The sequence below is a fragment of the Podarcis erhardii genome (genome assembly GCF_964252035.2).
Source record: "Podarcis erhardii genome assembly, chromosome: 2".
In the NCBI taxonomy this organism is placed as follows: Eukaryota; Metazoa; Chordata; class Lepidosauria; order Squamata; family Lacertidae; genus Podarcis; species Podarcis erhardii.
The window spans coordinates 16,806,676-16,826,169 of NC_138498.1; the positions used below are offsets into that span (position 1 = coordinate 16,806,676).

At 44.7% G+C, this 19,494-nt stretch overlaps 1 protein-coding gene and 1 long non-coding RNA gene across 7 annotated transcripts in view; both read right to left on the reverse strand.

The window, feature by feature from the left end:
- The window catches only part of LOC309335139, a 160,730-nt gene that overhangs the window by 39,889 nt on the left and 101,347 nt on the right, over positions 1-19,494 (reverse strand). The gene's annotated exons all lie outside the window — the stretch shown is intronic.
- The window catches only part of LIMA1 (LIM domain and actin binding 1), a 69,300-nt gene that overhangs the window by 38,677 nt on the left and 11,129 nt on the right, over positions 1-19,494 (reverse strand). For all 6 annotated transcript variants that reach the window (XM_081849595.1, XM_081849594.1, XM_081849593.1 and 3 more), the window contains exons 2-3: positions 12,118-12,254; positions 5,405-5,450 (exon numbers count right to left, since the gene is read on the reverse strand). In XM_081849595.1, coding sequence (XP_081705721.1) covers positions 5,405-5,450; positions 12,118-12,236 — 165 coding nt within the window. In that variant the 5' untranslated portion in view covers positions 12,237-12,254. The remainder of the gene's footprint in view (positions 1-5,404; positions 5,451-12,117; positions 12,255-19,494) is intronic.

Consider the following 19,494-nt stretch of genomic DNA (forward strand, 5'->3'; position numbering starts at 1 on the left):
GCCTCTTGGGCTTGCTGATCGGAAGGTTGGCGGTTCAAATCCCTGCAGCGGGTTGAGCTCCCATTGCTCTGTCCTAGCTCTTGTCAACCTAGCAGTTTGAAAGCACACCAGTGCAAGTAGATAAATAGGTACTACTGCGGCGGGGAGGTAAATGGCATTTCCATGCGCTCTGTACTACTACTACTACTACTATTTGGGTTTCAATACCACCCTTCATCATAAGATCTCAAGGTGATTCACAGAATATAATTGTGGAATGCCTTCCATAAAGAGGCTTGTCTGGCATCTAAACTGTGGTCTTTTTGGCACCAAGTGATTATTTTTTTATCTGTACCCCACCCATCTGATTGGGTTGTCCCAGCCACTCTGAGTGGCTTCCATCACATATGAAAACATAATAAAACATTAAAAACTTCCCTAAACAGGTCTACCTTCATGTGTCTTCTAAAGGTTGTACAGTTACTTGTCTCCTTGGCATCTGATGGGAGCCATTCCAAGAAAACCCTCTGCCTGCCCTTTTTATTCTCCTATACTTTTCAGAAATTGTTTTGGCGTTTCTTGTAAACTACCGTTATCCTCCATTGCTGACTTTATTCTTGTCTTGTATTGTGCTGTTTTTGTTCCATTTTAGATTTTATGTACTGCTCTTCTTTATGGTTTTAAGCCTTGATTATTGTATACTGTCCCAAAAAATCAGTTATTGATCAGTATAGATGTGTAGGAAACCATTTGTCCAGAGTTTTGATTGACTGCTGCTATTGATAGCTGCTATTGATATCCCTTTTCTGTTGCCTGAAAGATTTACCAGCCTGCATGCTACAGTTTTTGCTGCCTCCTTAAATGCCCAGCAACTAGCCGACTGTCTGCTCTTAAATCCAATGACTCAGACACAAGACAAGGAATGCTTCCTAATGAAGCCAAATTTGATAACGATCAAAAGCGGGGCAGAATTTCCCAAGCCTGCCCAAACAAAACATTGTGTCCCCCAAGAGGACAATTCAGTTCCAGTTCTCAAATATCCTTGGTTAAACTGGAAGGTTATCTTGAGCAAGCAGGACACTAGCAGAAGCAGGAGGAAGAAAAAAGTTACAAGAAGCTGTGCCTTAGCAACTACCTGAAATAACTCTTAAGGGAGGAGAACAAGCATTGTGATTGAAGGAACTATCAGATCACTGTCAGAATTGTTATCCAGGACTAGGTTTCACTTCAGGCTGCTTGCTATGTTCAGAAAGAGTCCCCTCTCACAAGTCACTTAGATGACCCAAACACCAGAGGTGTTAGAAAGGCAGATCAAATTTAAAAAGAACAAAAAGAGGGATGCTCCTAGAACAACACCTTCCCCTGGAACTGGTTGTACTTCTTCAAGTTTCCACCGGTTTCTACTGAATGCCTCAGCATAGTGTTGGGTCCAAAAGCTTCGTGCATTTTCTTTGTACACTGATACAGTTTGGGGAGAACAGTACAGCATGGGCTGTGACAATGGAAGAACATTCCAAAAAGGTAGAACATCTGCTATGCATACAGATGCGATCCCTGGTGGAATATGCTGGGTTGAACGGTGAGAAGCTGCTGTTGGTTGCCATTCTGAGTTCCTTGTGTCCTGGAACTGAAGCCTGGATACACGGTGCGATGTAGCGGTGCGGCAGGCAGTGGGGCTGTGCTGTGCATCAGCAGAATCCCACCTTCATTGCCAGTGAAATATATTCGGAGTCGAGTGTAAATTTCATGCTCTTTATTCAGCTCATAGTAGCAATGAATGAAACTTTCCCCAAAACATCTAGCTATATATACATTATTTACACAATGGGCCCCGCGAGATAGGCTAATTCTGGGCTGCTCCTGTAGGCCAATCAGGTTGCGGATTCACTTCCACCTGGAGCTGGATAGGGTGGCTCCTGCGGACCAATCAGACTGCGGCATTCTGGATCCTACTGTTCTAGGATTCAGCTCAGTACATAACACCTGGCATCACCAGGGATCAGAGAAACCCCTGGGGAGACATTGCTAATCAGTGTGGGCATCTCTGAGCTAGATGTACTAATTGTCTGAAGAGATACGAGGCCGCTTCCTGGTTCTTTAAGAACGGAACACTGTTCAAACACTCTTCTCATTCCTTGATGGCCAGCAGCAGAGCATGTTTTCACGGCACCCAGGGCACATGTGCCAGGCGAGGCACAGGAAGGAATCTGAGCCTGCCGCACACCAGCCCTTGGATCTGAACAGATCCCAGTCTCACAGAGCGCCTCGGGGGCATGAGAAGGACACCATTGCATCCTTCCAGCCTCACCCTCAAGGGGCTGGGATCGAAGGGCGCATGACTGTTGCGTCGTTCTCACACCACCCTCCCTGTGCCGCTTTGCGAGGTTGGGATCTGATCAAATCCCAGCTGTGAAAAGCGGGAGGGTGGTGTAAGCAGCATGCCCTCTAGAAAAATGTGCCCAGGGTGATCACCCTGGCAGCTCCCCCCCCCCAAACTACACCCCTGATGATTAGTAGAGTGGGAACAGTCCTCACAGGAATGATCCATTGTCAGAGTTATACACAGAAGGTGGAATTCAGCGAAGGCTGCTTTCCAGGTGGACTGATCTCCCCTCTCCTCCCATCATGCAATGTTTTGGAGGGTGTCTACCAACCCTCCTGAGCAAATTTGCAGGGTGCACAGGGGGAGAAGGGAGAAAGTCCCACTGCGCTAGTGGGACTGCTTTTTTTTTTTTTTAATAAATTTTTATTTGTTTTCCAAACACATAATTAAAAACAAACAATAAACAAACTAAAAACATACAAACATATAAACATGTATAATTCCGTTATCTTGTTTTCATACACCTTATTTCTCCGACTTCCCCGTACCTCCCTTTTACTGCATCCTTATTTTTTACATTTCTTTAGCAACTCTCAATAATTAATTATTTAATTCACTTTCATTACAATCCTTTTTCTTTAACTTATTAGTTACAGCTGCAATTCTCTATTTCTTATTCCCTGACATCTAGCACTCCTGCGCTAGTGGGACTGCTTGAGTGGGTTTCTGCTAGGGCAGCAACTTGGTTGAATCTGGCCCTTAAAGGAGGAGCAGGCTAGTTTCTCAACAACAACAAAAAGAAAGTGTTACGTGTACATTTTGCCTCTTATTTCGAGATTTACAAATGACAGAAATGTATTCTCTGCTCCTGCACCCCAGACCTTTTTTTTTAAATGAAAGCTGGAATAATAAATAATAATAATAATAATAATAATAATAATAATAATAATAATAATAATTTATTATTTATACCCCGCCCATCTGGCTGGGCCTCCCCAGCCACTCTGGGCGGCTCCCATAGAAACCAAAAATACAGTAAAATATCAGTAAAATACAGGAAATCTATCAGCTATGGTTCATCCAGGCAAGAAGCAATTTCCTCCCTTCCCTCACTGCAAGAAGTGAGGTTACAGGGAACCAGGCAGAGGGCCTGCTCAGTAGTGGCGCCTGCCCTGTGGAATGCCTTCCCATCAGATGTCAAGGAAATAAACTAACTGACTTTTAGAAGACATCTGAAGGCAGCCCTGTTTAGGGAAGTTTTTAATGTCTGATGTTTAATTGCATTTTCAATATTCTGTTGGGAGCCGCCCAGAGTGGCTGGGGAAACCCAGCCAGATGGGCGGGGTAGAAATAATAAATTATTATTATTCCCATGGAAGCCTATGGACCTCACACCCAGTATCACATACACTTCCAGCCCTGTTTCCACAAGGTATATGCATTCTGTGCAAGCTGCATACACCTAGGAATTCCACATGCAGCCCCCCATTCTCAAAGTCTGTAAGGTACACGTGGAGAAAGTGTGTTCCCAGACAATGCTGCGGTTGAAGACCATTGTGTTCCACTGTAGACGTACAACAGCAAACCATGAAACAGTAATAGCAAGCATACTTCTAAACTGCAACTACAATTTAAAATTATTATCGTGCTAACTGCAGCATGCATCACCATTTTCATATTCTCCTTTGTGGGCTTGTTAAAGGGATGTCTATGATAGGGGTCATCAACCTTTTTCAGCAGGGGGCCGGTCCACTGTCCCTCAGACCTTGTGGGGGGCCAGACTATATTTGGAGGGGGTGAACAAATTCCTATGCCCCACAAATAACCCAGAGATGCATTTTAAATAAAAGCACACATTCTACTCATGTAAAAACACGCTGATTCCAGGACCATCCGCGGGCCGGATTGAGAAGGCGACTAGGCCGCATCTGGCCCCTGGGCCTTAGGTTGCCTACCCCTGGTCTATGATGATGGGAGTTTTACAACAATAGGAGGGGTTTTGTAGTTGACGTGCACTTCATACAGAACAAAAACATGCCCACCACCTGTTGGGCTCCCTGAACCGATATTCTATTCAACAAGGATGACAAAGGCAGAAACATAAATAATAGACTTCGACTGGTGAACTGGAGATTCAGGAGGGGGAGAAGAGAAGGGGTCAAAAATATCTTAGTACAAAAGACGAAGCAGCAGCTCTGAGCCAGAAAAAAAAAGCAATAGTACAGTCATACCTTGGGTTACAGCCGCTTCAGGTTGTGGTTTTTTGGGTTGTGGACCGCCGAAACCCAGAAGTACCGAAACGGGTTACTTCTGGGTTTAAGCGCTAAATCGCACTTTGTGCATGCGCAGAGGCGCCGGATCGCAACCCACGCGTGCACAGACGTGGGTTGCGAACTTGCATCCCGCACGGATCACGTTCACAACCTGAGCGTCCGCTGTTATTTAGAAACAGAAATCCTCTTGGTGGCATGGATTTGGGGTGATACAAAAAGTTATTTTGGAAAGCGGAGGCATACCAACTTCAGTTCCTTATTCAAACAGCTTCTATATTTCTGTGTTGAATAAAATAATCAGGAATTGGGAATCAAGGTCAGCTCCATCTCCTCCTACAGGGTATCCTTTAGGTAGTAGCGCAGGTAGAAATTCGGAACTAAATGCGAGCATCCATTTAAGCCTCAAAGCTAAGCAATGAGCGAAAAGGTACAGAATCTAACAGCTGCTTTTGCTTCAGAGCACTGAGAAGGCTATTCATGGAAGGTTTGAGGTTAGGACGAAGGACATGGGAGCTAAGAGCGTTCTGGTTTTGAGAAGCTGATACAGAGAGAGTCAGTGCATGACCCCAGGGAAAGTCACTTGACTTCCATGTGCTTCGGTCAACTCCTGAAAGGACAAGAAAGTGGGTCAGAGGCTGGGCAAGGCCTGGAGCTCAGGAGCCAAACAAAAGCATCCACAAAGCAAGTTTCCTAGTCAACACCAGATAAAGAGACAAGACAACTCTCTTGAGGACACTCAAGAGCAACTACTACAGGAAATGGAGAAACTCCGATGCTGTCATGGTTTTCACGTGGCAATTCATTCCATAAATATTTTTTCAATACTTACACTTCTTTTTTTCTCCGCGGTTGCTTCCTCGGCTGCTTTCTGGTACCTTTGTGGGGAAAGGGGTAGAGAGAAGGGTTGGTGAGAGAAGTGGAGAGAGAAATAGCTTTATTCTCAGTCCTAAACTTGCAGACGGGGGTGGCACTGTGTGTTAAACCACAGAGCCTAGGACTTGCCGATCAGAAGGTCGGCGATTCAAATCCCCGCAGCGGGGTGAGCTCCCGTTGCTCGGTCTCTGCTCCTGCCAACCTAGCAGTTCGAAAGCACATCAAAGTGCAAGTAGATAAATAGGTACCGTTCTGGTGGGAAGGTAAACGGCGTTTCCGTGCGCTGCTCTGGTTCGCCAGAAGCAGTTTAGTCGTGCTGGCCACATGACCCGGAAGCAGTATGCCAGCTCCCTCGGCCAATAAAGCGAGATGAGCACCGCAACCCCAGAGTCGGTCATGACTGGACCTAATGGTCAGGGGTCCCTTTACCTTTACCTTTAAACTTGCAAAGTGAAGCACGCACAAAGTTTGTATGTGTGGGTCATTCGAGGATCTGCTAAATGTTGGATGACTAACAAGGCTGTTTGGCGAAGGAGAAAGAAGCCTCTAAACTTTTTCAGCAGGGGGCCGGTCCACTGTCCTTCAGACCGTGTGGGGGGCCGGACAGTATTGGAGGGGTGAACGAATTCCTATGCCCCACAAATAACCCAGAGATGCATTTTAAATAAAAGCCCACATTTTACTCATTTAAAAACAACAGGCAGGCCCCACAAATAACCCAGAGATGCATTTAAATAAAAGGGCACATTCTACTCATGTAAAAACACGCTGATTCCCAAACCATGCACGGGCCAGATTTAGAAGGCGAATGGGCCGGATCCCGCCCCCAGGCCTTAGTTTGCCTACTCATGCTCTAAACCATATTGTGTCGTAAGCCCGTAACAAAATATTCAGCAGCAGCAATAAATGTCTTAAGTGCCTCCATTAATTGTGGCATGAGCTTCCATGTATGGCAAGCACCACCCTCTCGGTTGGTGGGTACAGATACATGCATGTAAATGGGTAGAGAAGGAGAAAATGGTAAACTGACTGGAAACAACACTTCACGCATCTCAGTAATCCACAAAAACCTATGCCATAATACATCCATTCAGTCTTTAGGATCCCACAAGACACACCCTGCAGCAGCAAATTGTTTTAAACTGTGCTTTAAGAGTTCTTTAAAAGCCAATTATATGCCAGACTAGGAGTTTGGGGGAGATTAAGCCCCCTGTGGCCTCTGACTGAGAATGGTTAAAAGCCCTTAACTCACAATGCAGTTTGAAGATGAGCTGCTCTGCATTTAAATGCTCAAATGTCCCCAAATAAAAGCCATTTGGAGGAGACAACAGAGTCAGCAGTTCTTGATAAGGCCTGGTTACCACACCCATGACTAATGTTCACCGGATAACCTCTCCCCTGAATTTCCTAAGTGCTCTTTCAGTAGCCTGCAGATATACACTCAGTCCTTCTTGCAAGACATTCTTCAACTGCATGTACCACACAATGGACCCACCAGACAAGCATCTCTCAGGTGATTTATTCTTAACTCAGACCACCACCAATGTGGAACCCACCCACTTTCAAGGTCAGGGTTCCCCAGCATGGCGTGTGGGTCAGGCACACATACTGTGTTCCTGCGCATGAGGATAGGGGGGGTTACTGATTCTGTGGCATTAGGAAAGGGATTGGAAGAAATTTAAAGTCTATTTGAATAAATATTGTAATATTAAAAATTAGAAGTTACCTGAAAGTACCAAATAGGCCTAGGATTAAATTTAGGAGTTAATTAAATAAATGAGATTTAGAATGTTAAGAAAAGTTAAGAAATCTGATTTTAATTGGAATATTGTCTTTGAATAATGATATTGGAAAGCTGTTACATTCAGTTACAAGGAAATTCAGATGGAAGGGACTAGAGGAAGTCAAGCAATATGTTTATGAGGTTGGAACTTTAATTAATTAATTTGTATTGCTTATGTGTTTGTTATTATATCTTATGTTTTTATTCATTTTAGTTGTTTTATTTGTTTTTTATTTTTACTTTATTTGTTTTACAGTATGTGTTATATTTGTATGAAACTCAATAAACATTATTGGGGGGGGGGGGAGGAAGATCACAGGACATCTCTGGCCCCCTCCTAAAGCCCTACAAGGGAAGGTCAAAGGAATAAAACAGTATCTTTGAATCCATTTTTCAAACTAGGTTAGGAATGTGAGGCAAAAGGAGTACAGCCTTCCTGGTTCACAAAAATTCAGTGTACCTCAGCAAGGTTCTTGGACGGGCTGGGGGTGCATTTCTTTATTTTATTCACAGTATTTTTATACCATTATCAGTATGTTCTAGGGGTGGTGCACATTTAAACATGCCTGATTATCGTCTCCCAAAGCAACTATTCCGAACTTAAAAATGGAAAGAGTAATGCTGGTGGTCAACAAAAGAGGTTTAAAGACCCTCTCAAGGCAAATCTAAAAAAAAACAACAGTTGTATAAACACCGACACCTGGGAAACACTGGCCTGCAAGCGCTCCAATTAGAGAACAGCCTTGACCAAAGGTGCCATGGGCTTTGAAGACGCTCGAACTCAGGACAAAAGGGAGAAACGTGCTAAGAGGAAGGCATGCTTGGCAAACCCTCACCGTGATCAACTCCTGCCTGGAAACCTATGTCCCCACTGTGGAAGGACGTGTGGATCCAGAATTGGCCTCCACAGTCACTTACAGACTCACTGTTAAAACCGTGTTCATGGAAGACATCTTATTCGGCTACGGGTGATCGCCAAAGAAGAATAAATTTAAACAAACCTACAATATGAACACTCCACCTATCCAGGGCTTTCTTCCAGCTGGAACTCAGTTCTAGCACCTTTCAGGTGGGCGCCATTGCCATTCTCTGAGAACGAGGGGTGTGTTCATGGCGAGTTCTGGCACTTTTTCTAGAAAAATAGGACAGCGACCTACCCCTGTTTTGACTGGTGTGGAATATAAGGCACCACCTGCCTCAGGATCCTCCCCCTAGCCCTCCCGCTTCAGCACCACAACCACACAACCACATTTTCCCAGGCACCTCAGGAGTGTGGAAGTGATGGAATTCCAAAGATGCAATTTTGGCCATTGGCCAAGATGGCTTTGGAAGGGGACCGGGCAAATTCATGGAGAACAGGTCTACCAATGCCTGTTAGCCATCATGGCTATAGGGAATTTCTGTGTTAATCAGCAGTGTGCCATTGAATGCCAATGACTGGGAAGAAAAAGATGGGGAGTACTATTGCCATCATGTCTTGCTTGTGGCCTTCCCAGAGGTATCTGGTTGACCACTGTAGGTCAGTTTATATTTTCTCCCAGTTTATGTATTAGGAGGAATTAAAGAACCTTTTAATGAGGGTGAAAGAGGAGAGCGCAAAATATGGTCTGAAGCTCAACATCAAAAAAACGAAGATCATGGCCACTGGTCCCATCACCTCCTGGCAAATAGAAGGGGAAGAAATGGAGGCAGTGAGAGATTTTACTTTCTTGGGCTCCATGATCACTGCAGATGGTGACAGCAGCCACGAAATTAGAAGGCGCCTGCTTCTTGGGAGAAAAGCAATGACAAACCTAGACAGCATCTTAAAAAGCAGAGACGTCACCTTGCCAACAAAGGTCCGTATAGTTAAAGCTACGGTTTTCCCAGTAGTGATGTATGGAAGTGAGAGCTGGACCATAAAGAAGGCTGATCGCCGAAGAATTGATGCTTTTGAATTATGGTGCTGGAGGAGACTCTTGAGAGCCCCATGGACTGCAAGAAGATCAATCCTACCCATTCTTAAGGAAATCAGCCCTGAGTGCTCACTGGAAGGACAGATCCTGAAGCTGAGGCTCGAATACTATGGCCACCTCATGAGAAGAGAAGACTCCCTGGAAAAGACCCTGATGTTGGGAAAGATGGAGGGCACAAGGAGAAGGGGATGACAGAGGACAAGATGGTTGGACAGTGTTCTCGAAGCTACCAGCATGAGTTTGACCAAACTGCGGGAGGCAGTATAAGACAGGAGTGCCTGGCGTGTTCTGGTCCATGGGGTCACGAAGAGTTGGACATAACTAAACGACTAAACAACAACAACAAAGGGGAATACATGTTAAGCAATGTTAGATATAGAAGCTAGGTGCCAAATGGCTCCTTAAACCAAGGTCTCTAAAACGGAATGCCTAGTTTCCATTTTGGAGGCTAGATGGCTCAAAAGTCTTTTTTTTATTATTATGATTTTTTGGCTCCTGAAATCCACTTTGATTGTGCAGACAAAATATAATGGATGGAATTCTACTTGATGCATTACTAGTGTGTGAAAACAGTCAAGCTCAAAGGATCCCCTGGCATAGACCTCCAGATGGTGAAGACGCCAGGCACCATCCTGGCACCTAGGCATCTTCACTTGGTTGCCAGTGGCCAACAGCCAGGTGCAAAATGCGCCTGGTGAATTTCAAACGCTGAGGGTAACCGTCCCTGCAATTTATAACTCTGTGCAGTAGATTAGGGATGGGAGATAGTGACTGGTTCAAGGTCAACCACAAGGAGCTTCACAGTTGACCGTCAATGGTTGGCAGTAATGTTTCCTGGGTGCTGGTCTAACACTCTTAAGCACCTCACTTCGCTGGCTCCCTTATGTGGCAGGGGCTTCATTTCCTGCCACTTTATCATTTTGCTAGGCTGGAGAAACAGTACGAATCAAAGAAGAAAGCTCCTACTTTTGCATCTCTCCCTGCACCCTGTGCTCCAAAATATTGAATTTTACACGGGACAAGAGGATAAATAAAAGCATCTTCATGCTGGCCCAGCCCAACTCTTCTTGCCACTGGGTGGCATCTGACCACAATAAATGTGCCAATGTGTTGGAAGGGTAATTGGAAGCAAATAAATGCAGGGTGTTTATAGTTCTGAAATCCTAGAAGCAAAAAATGGACCTGCTGCAAAGGGATTGTGTAACACTAGGATTCAGAGAAGCAGTGCTGGATCTGGGTATCAGGAACAGTACTTCCAAAGAGGGAGATATAGAAAGATACAGACAGACAGACAGACAGACAGACAGACAGACAGGACAGACAGATATTCCTTGTTTTAAACGTTCATTTTTGTAAGGGGCTTTGAGTTTCACTTTTTGGGAACAGGGGACTAATAAATATAACTATATATATATGGACAATCCATATATAGACACACAATCCACGCTGATAGTTTTCCTGAGGACTCGATTGTTTGGGATTCTACTACACTTGCTAAAAAGAGGCCAAAAAAGTACTCATTGGAGGTGTTGTACAAGTACAGGATCAGGACCATTAGTAGTACAAAAATCAGATGTCTGTAAACCTCCTGCTGAACTGTTGGGGGGGTCTATTTTTCAGTCAGTAAGAAAATTACACACAAGCACTGGCAGAAGAAACGTCATGTTAAGCCTCTTAACAGGCCACATTTCTTAAGCAACAAGGTGTTTTAAAATATTCAGAGTGGCTAGCCTCCCGTGCCCCACATTGAAAGCTTCCACATGCAGCCAGTTCCAATTTCTGTCAGCGGAGAAGGCGTTGTCATGTTCATACCAGCTAGGATTGCTGAAAGCATGGATTACAAAAGCCAACTCCTTTTGATTCTATTATTTCCTCCTTCAGAAACCTCAAACTGAGCTGCTATCAGGAATCCAGTGGAAGCATTTCCTGAAAACACTTAAGGTAGATGATTTGGCAAGCTACACACCTTAGCTACCACAATGTTTGTTTTCCTAGTTCAACAAAAACATGGTGACATTCCCCAGTCCTCTGTTCAGTAATCTCTGGAAAGGAGAACAGCTCTAATACACAGGGGCTCAGTTCTGACATCACAGCAAACACTGGCTGAGTGTGACGTCTGAATTGACAACCCATAATCACAAATGCACCTCCAGAGGCCATTAAAATAAGAAATGAAGAAAACAGAACAAAAAGCAAACAAGCTGTTAAAGCATAACTCACCTGAACCCCTGGGAAAGTCAAGCCCAGTATACCTGAAGGAGCATCTCCACCCCCATCGAGCAGCCCGGACACTGAGGTCCAGCATTGAGGGCCTTCTAGCAATTCCCTCACTGCGAGAAGTGAGGTTACAGGGAACCAGGCAGAGGGCCTTCTCGGTAGTGGCACCTGCCCTGTGGAACGCCCTCCCATCAGGTGTCAAGGAAATAAACAACTATCTGACTTTTGGAAGACATCTGAAGGCAGCCCTGGTTAGGGAAGTTTTTGATGTCTGATGTTTTATCGCATTTTCAATATTCTGTTGGGAGCCATCCAGAGTGGCTGGGGAAACCCAGCCAGATGGGCAGCTTGTAAATAATAAAATTGTTGTTGTTGTGTTCTAATTTACAGGAATACAAAACTATGGTTTGGAGGGATGGGAATGTCCAGATTAAGTCAGAGGGAAGACCTATGTCAAGAATAATGTTCAGTTTCTCTAGCACAGGAGTAGAATCATAGAATCCCAGAGCTGGAAGGGACCACAAGGGTCATCTAAGCACAACCCCCTGCAGTGCAGGAATATTTTGCCCAATTTGGGGTTCAAGCCCCAGATTAGGAGTCTCGTGCTCTTCAAAATATGTACATACAAAAAAATATGGCCAGCTTCTAGTTGTTACCTCTGTTCTCATAGAAAGAACAGTCAGTACTCTTGGACAGGACAGTTGCAGAACTTACTTTGAGAACCTCTCCATGAGAGCCGATGACTTGTTCTTGTTGACAAAAGACAACTCCTTGGCAGTGATCCTCAGAGAATGCGAAGTCCATTGCCTTCTGTTAAAGGGAGACGGCTCCATCTTGAAATGCAACAGCAACTAGAGAGCGAAGGGGGGAAAAGATTTTACATCAAATACTTCTCTTGCTCCATGGCAGACTTCTACATTTCTCTTCATTCCACTGCCTGCTCTCAAGTTGTTAAAAGAAAGAAAGGTTTAATTGGTTTCATGCTAGATTCCCTGAAATATGCCTGAAGAAATCTTCAGTTGAATTACTAAAAAAGAAAAACATATCCACAGCAACAAAGACACCTGCCCCCCATCTTATAGTTGCATAATCTGCATTACAAGAAGAGGAGGTTACAGTTGAGGAGCAGTTCCCATGCAAACACTTCTCAATGAGTTATGGATAAGTTCAACTGTAGTGGAAGCTTTATACTGCAATACTACCTGATTATCTTGAAGAAAAAAAGCCAAGCACAGCAGAAATAATGGGTGGTAGCCAACTAACTTATTCCACCTCTTCCTCCCCTCTCCTCCCCCCAAGACTGTTCGCAGGGCAGTTGGAGGAGATATGGGGAAGATGCAGAGAAAAGGGGGTTGTTCCACTGCACAAGCATAAATCCCTGCACTGACAAAATGAGTTAGTTGGCTGCCACTGCTCAAACTATTTTAAAATACAATTTGAAGTACCGCATTTTTCCATCTATAAGACGCCCCCATGTATAAGACACCCCCTATTTGGGGGGACCCCAAATTAAGAAAACATCCCTCAGCACTACCCGTGTATAAAGACGAGCCCCAATTTTAAACCTATTTTTTGGGTAAAAAAACAACAACTAGTCTTATACGGTACACGGAAAAATACGGTAAATCAAAGGCAATGCAATAAGCATAGCTCAACTCATTTATGGATCTGAAGCCTATGGGTGGCATTATGTTCATTACAAAGGCTACTTGAAATGAATGAAACCCAGCCAGATGGGCAGGCATAAATATTATTATTTATTATTATTATTGACACTAAAAGAAGAAATCTTGCCAATGTCCAAGGCCTACACTAACTATGGCACAACACTGGCTAAGAAGAACTAATCAATGATACTGCAGGGAGCAGGAATAAATAACCTCTGAAAGGTAGACAAAAAAATTAACCAATCTTTCCCAAGACGGTGAGTGAGCATTTTCCCCGAGTTACCATGAACTACATGAAAGTTACAGCATTGTAATCTCTTTCCCCTGGATTCCATCATCATAGTGTTATGAGTCTGGGGGTTCTAGACTCCCCTAAAATGCTTAATCCAGTAAAGAGCTAGAATTTATTCAAGCTTCCTGAACCTCTGGATCCAGCCATAGTTAAAATGTAAGTCAGGGCAGCTTTCTCAGGAGACAGCCTGAGAGATGATGCTTTTATTATTTATTAAATTTGTATACCGCCGTTCCTCTGAAGATCCCTGTTCACAAAATGAAAACACCAAAATACATAAGAGATGGGCCATTAAAGGAGAACAAACGGAGGGTCATTAACAAGGCAAGGATTATTACTATTATTACTACTACTACTACAACAAACACATAAAGTGTTTTCCCAAATACAGTGGTACCTCAGGTTACAAACGCTTCAGGTTACAGACGCTTCAGGTTACAGACTCCGCTAACCCAGAAATAGTACCTCGGATTACGAACTTTGCTTCAGGATGAGAACAGAAATCACGTGGTGGCAGCAGGAGGCCCCATTAGCTAAAGTGGCACCTCAGGTTAAGAACAGTTTCAGGTTAAGAATGGACCTCCAGAACGAATTAAGTTCTTAACCCGAGGTACCACTGTATAACATTGGGCAGAGCTGGACGGGGGAGAGGGATAGTGTAAACAGCAACATCAGAAGGAAATGCAAAAAAAAAAAAAAAATCATCATCATCATCAGACAGTGGTAATTACATAGTTAAAAGTTATCAGATAACACAAATTTCCCTGACCTTGGTATGCCAATCAACAGAGATAATGTGCCAAAAACCCTGTGTCTCTGTTCAATCCGCAAGCAATAACATTGAAGTTCCTGGTGAATTGTAAGCCACGCTCCAGTCTCCCTTTGAAGTATAATTCACTCCGGGGATGTTCCCCTAATAGCTTTTGAATAATGTCATTTCTGATGTCAGATTTGTGTCCATTTATTCTTTTGCATAGGGACTGGCCTGTGTTGTCCTATGAGGAATACAGAAGGGGCATTGCTGGCAGATGGTGGCATATATCACATTGGATGAGTAAGGGATGAATGAACCCTTGATTTGTGGATGACATTATTACGTCCTGTAACAGTACTGCCAAAGGAGACACAGGGACAGAGCGGGCATCGGAGTCTGCCAAAACAAACAACACGAAGCAGTCATTCAGGCAAGTTGACGGGCGAGGGAGGGAGGGCCGATTTCCCCATCTCTGCTCACTCTGAGATTTTAAGAAGGGGAAGAGATCTACTGAGGGAAGTGAGGTGGCACTACATCAAACATCTTAACTCTCATTTTGCAGGTGAAGGAAAGCTAACCAGGAGACACTGCTCACTTAAATCCAGTTTCCAAAACCAGAGGCAGAGGCTCAACAGCAGCAAGTTCAAATTAAGTACGAGAACTGGTTCTTCTACTTTGCTAGCTTGGGAAACTGACCTGACCACAGAAACCAATCTAGAGGAAGTTACATTCCCCTGGGTGGAGGTTGACCCGAGGGACAGACTCTTTCTATTCTCTGGAATAATAAGAGGAGCAGCAGCAGCAGAAAATGACAGGAAAAGGCCACAAGAGCAGGGCTTGGCGAATTCAGTTAAAAGCACAGGTTCTCACGCACATACGCATTCATAAGGGGATGAGAAAGCATAGCAATAACATGAAGCACTAAGCAGGGCAAATTGGGGAGGGTGGAGTACAGACGAGGGACCTTTGGCCTCAGACACAGTCAATTTTAAAGCATTTGGCAGGTTCCCCAACTTGCTCCTGTGTGCATGAGATCCAAAGCTGAAAATTTAAGCGCGCAAGGGATGCGATCTGCTCAAAGACCGTACAGTGGTAGCTCGGGTTACATATGCTTCAGGTTACATACGCTTCAGGTTACAGACTCCGCTAATCCAGAAATATTACCTCAGGTTAAGAACTTTGCTTCAGGGATGAGAACAGAAATCGTGCTCTGGAGGCGCGGCGGCAGCAGGAGGCCCCATTAGCTAAAATGGTGCTTCAGGTCAAGGACGGTTTCAGGTTAATAGTGGACCTCCGTAACAAATTAAGTACATAACCTGAGGTACCACTGTATATCATAGCTGTCAACCTTCCCTTTTTTTGCGGGAAATTCCCTTATTCCAGCACCGTTTCTCGCTGCTTCCCCGCTGCTACCCTGGATTGTTAGATATCCCCATAGACTGTCCCTGGGACAAGTGAGGCTGCTGATCCCTTATTTTCAAATCTGAAAGTTGACAGCTATGCCGTATATGGACTCTGTGGGGTGTTTCCTAATATCACAATTGCACTGCATATTTGTCGGTTTGCCTGCATCAGTGGCTTCAAGTTAACGCACCTTCCAACATGTCGAAGCAGGTAATGAACTATCACCATTCAACTATGGGACAAGAGGTTCCACGTCCGTCATTTGCGCAATCCAGGCAAACACGTTTGGCCCTTAGACAAGCCAGTACAGACTAGGCTAGAACCCTTCCCTTGTTTGTAGCTACTTTCCCATGTGCCAATGTTTTCTCTCTTTCAAACTAGCATTTCAGCATGCTAAGCTCCCAACCCCTGGCCTGGCCACAATGTCGTGTCTCTGCAGTTTGTGTGAACCTTGCCCTAAACTGCCAAGGCAGAGACAGCCGTCATGCAAACCAGTGCAGGGACGTAAGTTCATGTCACTTGTCCCTGGAATGGGTGCAAAAGTTTTTATGTACGCCACAACAGCTGCGAGAATATTGCTAGCGAAGAATTGGAAGAAACAAGATTTACCAGCTTTCGAAGAATGGCAGATGAAGATGATGGACTATATGGAACTTGCCGAACTGACTGGGAGACTCCGAGACCAGAGAGAAGAGACGGTGGAAGAAGACTGGAAGTAGTTTAAGGAATATTTGAAAAAATATGTTAATATTTAAAACTTAGAATAGCTTTGGAAGTGGATACAGGCTGTAGGGTTAGAAGTAGAAGATAGGGTATTTTAAAATAGTATTATTTGCAAGTGATAAAAAAGTTATTTTAAGTGTGATTTTAAAAAAATGGTTAGAAATTATGATATATATAAACTGCTAAAGATGAAGTAAAATGAAAATCAGATAGGTGGGACTCGGGGAAGCCCACTTAACAATATTTAGAAAAATAAGGATATGACAAGAATTTATTTGTATTGCTTGTTTTTCTGTTTGTGTTCTTTATTTGTGTTATAAAATGAATAAAAAATGGGGGGGATGGAACAGGCGCAAAAGTTCGGCCTTAAGTATAATGCCACACAGCCGTTGCTCAAGGAAGTTGAGCAGTGCATGTCAACATTGCGATGGATCACCAGCTAAACATTGTGACATATCGCTATATATCGCGCTGTCTGAAATAAAGATAGAGGCATTGGCTGGCTTCATGGTTTTCCCCGCTCTGTGGTTTTTTGCCGGCTCCTGCCCTCGTGATTCGCTGCCCCCTGCAGGAGCCAGGGGAGAGCTGAGCCAGCCGAGTTAACAGGGGCTGCAGGAATCGAGAGAAGCATTGGCTGGCATCACGCTTTTCCCTACATTGTGATTTTTGCATAGCATGCGCACGAACACACCATAATTCACAATGTATTGCCAATGTATTGCCAGACCCTGATGTTGGGAAAGATGGAGGGCACAAGGAGAAGGGGACGACAGAGGACGAGATGGTTGGACAGTGTTCTCGAAGCTACCAGCATGAGTTTGACCAAACTACAGGAGGCAGTGGAAGACAGGAGTGCCTGGCGTGCTCTGGTCCATGGGGTCACGAAGAGTTGGACACGACTAAACGACTAAACAACAACATTGCCAGGTCAAAAATAATGAAACCGACATCACGATATGGGCTTCAAACAGGTTTTGAACAATATATCGCACCGCCCTAGTGCCAACTGGTGGCAGGTAAAGGGGGGGGGGGGAGAAAGCTGCACACTAAACATAGAATTGTAGAGTTGGACAGGACCCTGAGGATCATGCAGTCCAACCGCCTGCAATAGAGGAATATGTAGCCATCCCATACAGGGATTGAACCGGCAACCTTGGCTTTATCAGCACCACCCTTGAACCAACTGAGCTCTACAGGCTGCTCTATACATTTGGATCCTTAGGGTATTTCATGTGCTTAAGAGGTCAGTAACATCCAGAATGCTGCAGCTAGACTGGTGACTGGGAGCGGCCGCCAAGACCACATAACACCGGTCTTGAAAGACCTACACTGGCTCCCAGTACGTTTCCAGGCACAATTCAAAGTGTTGGTGCTGACCTTTGAAGCCCTAAACAACCTCGGCCCAGTATACCTGAAGGAGCATCTCCACCCCCATCGTTCTGCCTGGACGCTGAGGCCCAGTGCCGATGGCCTTCTGGTGGTTCCCTCGCTGCGAGAAGCCAAGTTACAGGGAACCAGGCAAAGGGCCTTCTCAGTAGTGGCACCCGCCCTGTGGAACGCCCTCCCACCAGATGTCAAAGAGAACAACAACTACCAGACTTTTAGAAGACATTTGAAGGCAGCCCTGTTTAGGGAAGCTTTTAATGTTTAATAGACTATTGGATTTCAATATTCTGTTGGAAGCTGCCCAGAGTGGCTGGGGAAACCCAGCCAGATGGGCAGGGTATAAGTAATAAATGATGATGATGATGATGATGATGATGATGATGATGATGTTGTTGTTGTTCTTAGAGGTCAGTAGCAAGAACACAACAGTTTGCATTAAGACAAATGCACCAAGTTCTTCCTTATGAGCCTCCAAACAAACAAAAAACCCCCATCTTTTGTAAAGCAGCCAATTCAGGGGGTACATGGCAGTGCCAGAGGGAGCACAAAAAGCAATGCGGTAAGAATGATTTAGCTCCACTTGGAAAATAAGACTGAGAAGCACAGAACATCAACCACTGCCAGTGGCATTAAACACCACAGGTGCTGCATGAGCTCACGCATACGAAGGCTGCCAACCATTTAAACGTGGATTAAGTTTAAATAAGTTTGCATTCCATGAAAACTTCGCTATGGACCCCTTTCTGAGATATTGCAGCATAAGAATTTAATATTAAAAGATGAGCTTTCTTACCAACACTACTTGGTGTGTTGCAGAGACACACCAGCAACAAAATAGCCTCAAACAATGAATAAGTGTGCGACTCAATCTCAGCCCTGCAGACTAATCCTGCAGATTAAACTGAATACATATATTACTCTCCTCCCTCCTGCTCTGTCTTGCATTAGACTAATGTTTTATGCCACTGTATCTCACTACATGGGACGCGGGTGGCGCTGTGGGTTAAACCACAGAGCCTAGGGCTTGCCGATCAGAAGATTGGTACGATGCTCCCGTTGCTCGGTCCCTGCTCCTGCCAACCTAGCAGTTAAAAGCACGTCAAAGGGCAAGTAGATAAATAGGTACCACTCCGGCGGGAAGGTAAACGGTGTTTCCATGCGCTGCTCTGGTTCGCCAGAAGCGGCTTAGTCATGCTGGCCACATGACCCGGAAGCTGTACACCAACTCCCTCGGCTAATAAAGCGAGATGAGCGCCGCAACCCCAGAGTTGACCATGACTGGACCTAATGGTCAGGGGTCCCTTTACCTTACCTATCTCACTACATTGGAGACTTTTGATAGGCACAGCCCCACAATTTCATATTACACATTCACTCGGTAATAATAGGATTATGTTTGCTTACAAACCGATTGCGACCATAATTTATATGTTCTTCTTTACCGCTTTTTTTTAAAAAAGGGTGAAGCTTCTCCAACTGCAAAATGCTATCTCGGATGGCTGCAAAAGCGCCGTTTTAAGTGCCAATATGGACTTTCAGGTCTACGGGCTATTGATTTCAGCAGAATGCATTGGTTCCATTTAACTGTTCCAGACTCTGCTGTGTCAAACGCCAAGAAAGGCTTTCTGGAAGGACTGAACTGCGCATTGTGGAAGACCCCATACAAGGCATTGGCCTCACTCTTAGGCCTCCCCGTTGCCCGACAAACTGAGCATGCTCTGGAACATTTGTCTCCCTCCACCTGCAGTTTCAGGGCAAGACCGGCTCTCGCACCCAGAGCCTGCTTGCCAGTACTGAGCATCTCACAGAGGGATGGCTGATAAGCTTCCAAGGAAGTCCAGGGTTCCCTCCGAACAAAATTAGCA